The 1,925-nt window shown below is 39.0% G+C and overlaps 1 protein-coding gene across 1 annotated transcript; it reads right to left on the bottom strand.

Moving 5' to 3' along the window:
- Positions 1 to 491: 491 nt before the first annotated feature.
- Positions 492 to 1,484, bottom strand: LOC111438881. The gene is made up of 3 exons (XM_023076706.1): positions 1,383 to 1,484; positions 894 to 1,285; positions 492 to 756 (listed from the first exon to the last, which is right to left on the bottom strand). Exons 1-3 carry the CDS (start codon positions 1,482 to 1,484, stop codon positions 492 to 494), a joined length of 759 nt encoding a protein of 252 aa, XP_022932474.1.
- Between the last annotated feature and the right edge of the window lie 441 nt (positions 1,485 to 1,925).

The following is a 1,925-nucleotide window of genomic DNA, read 5'->3' as shown; positions in this document are numbered from 1 at the left end:
ACTACTTGCATACTTGTGAAGGAGATGTTGAGAGGGGAGAGACAAGAAGACAAAGAATACTGAAGAAAAAAAAAACCTTTTTCTATTTTACTTTACTTTTCAACTCTGTATTTCCTTTTGCTCTTGCTCTTTACAATGGAAAAACAAACGTATTTATAAGCTTTCTAAATACTAAATATGCCTATCACAATGGCACTCATTTACTAACCCAAAAAATCCACTATTTCCTAAAATAAATCTTGTCATTTCATTTTTTAAGGCTTTGGCCTTTTCACTACATTTTAAAAGCCACCAAAATGAATCCAAACTTAACTAAAAATAAAAACTACTTTTCATCGTTTAAGTTTATTCCAACAAAACAACCCCCGTAAACTTAAATGCTATATTCAACGATTCCACCAGAGCCGTTTTTGTTTTCTTGAGCTCAGTCGTGGTTTCTTCAATTTCCTCTCCTTGTCCTCGAGTAGCAAACTAAGCTTGTCCTTTTCTAACTAGACTTCATTTGGAGCTTCTCGAGAACAACCCATTTGAGACACCAACTCCTCATTTCTCTCATTCTCAGCCACGTTCGACTCAGACGTCATAGCTTCTTTTAGTTTACTCAATTCCCTTCGCAAGTCCATAACGAAATTTTCAACTTTCATTTTTGCTTCCTCCAGCTTTTTATCACTCGTGATTATCTCAATCATGTGTCGAGTGAGTCTCTCTGTTGAGTTAGCATCTCTATATCTTTCTCTTCCCTCACTAGCTCGTCCACTAGAGCATCAATCTACATTAACAAGTCCTTCTCTTTCTCCACACTTTCTTCAATTTTCTTCACAAGTTGATTACCTTCCCATTCTCTTCCTTCTCTTGTTTGAGATAGAAAGAACACTCACTTCCTTCTCTAAAACCTTTCTATCTTCATTTCTAAATTTTTCTTTTCTTCTTCCATTTTCTCTTCCACTCTTATCCTCTTTCTTTTTCCTTCCTCATATTGCCTTTCCCGCCATTGGAGCTCTCTCTCTTCAAGCCCAGGCTCTCTATTATCCGGTGGTTCATCCTTCTTCGATTTTCTCGTCTCTGCTATCAAGATTTCACCAAATCCGCTACATATGTCATTCCCAACAATTTCCACCACCTCACGACTATCGCCATCGTCTTTCGCGCCGCCGTGTTCTTTTGTTTTCAACTCTTTATTTTGAGCCATCAAGAGAATGTCTTCGTTTGTTGCGTCATCCAAGGCTAGATTAATCGTTTCTTCCACCTTTTCTTCGGCTCGACAATCTCTTGCTAATGACCCATTCTGCCACAATTGTAACATTTGTCGGAGTTACAATTATTCGCATAGTGGCCATATTTTTTACATTTATAACATTGGATGTTGGAATAATATCCTAAACCGCATCCTTGATTGCGTCCTCTTCTACGTCAATTTGCTTGGCTTGACTGTCTCTTCTCCTTATACTTTTCTTCATTTCTACTGTCTTGACCACCTCGACCATTTCTACGACTTTCTCGACCTCTACCTTGAATATTTTGAGAGTAGAGTATCTTTTCATCCTTTATTGAAGCTTTGGTTTGAAGTGCTTGATCGAATGTCTCCTTCTTCTTCTTCTTACGTTGCTCGTGTGCCTCGAGAAAACCGATGAGCTCATCGACCGTGAACGTCGCTAGGTCTTTTGACTCTTCTATCGCACATACAACATTCTTGAAGTTGTTGGTTAACAACCTTAAGATCTTCTTCACAACCTGCGTCTCGGGTAACATTTCTCCGGTTCGATTTAGTTGATTTGTCACGGTCTGTACGCATGTAATGTAGTCAGATACATTTTTTGACTCCTTCATCTTCATGCTCTCCAACTCGCTACGAAGAGTTTGGAGACGCACTTGCTTGACTCGGTCGTTTCCTTTGAACACCTTTTCTAAAGTGTCCCACGCTTCTT

Source organism: Cucurbita moschata, unplaced genomic scaffold (assembly GCF_002738365.1).
Source record: "Cucurbita moschata cultivar Rifu unplaced genomic scaffold, Cmos_1.0 Cmo_Scf00083, whole genome shotgun sequence".
Lineage (NCBI taxonomy): Eukaryota > Viridiplantae > Streptophyta > Magnoliopsida > Cucurbitales > Cucurbitaceae > Cucurbita > Cucurbita moschata.
Note: the sequence above shows the minus strand (reverse complement) of the source record. Positions and strands in the feature narration are given on the sequence as shown.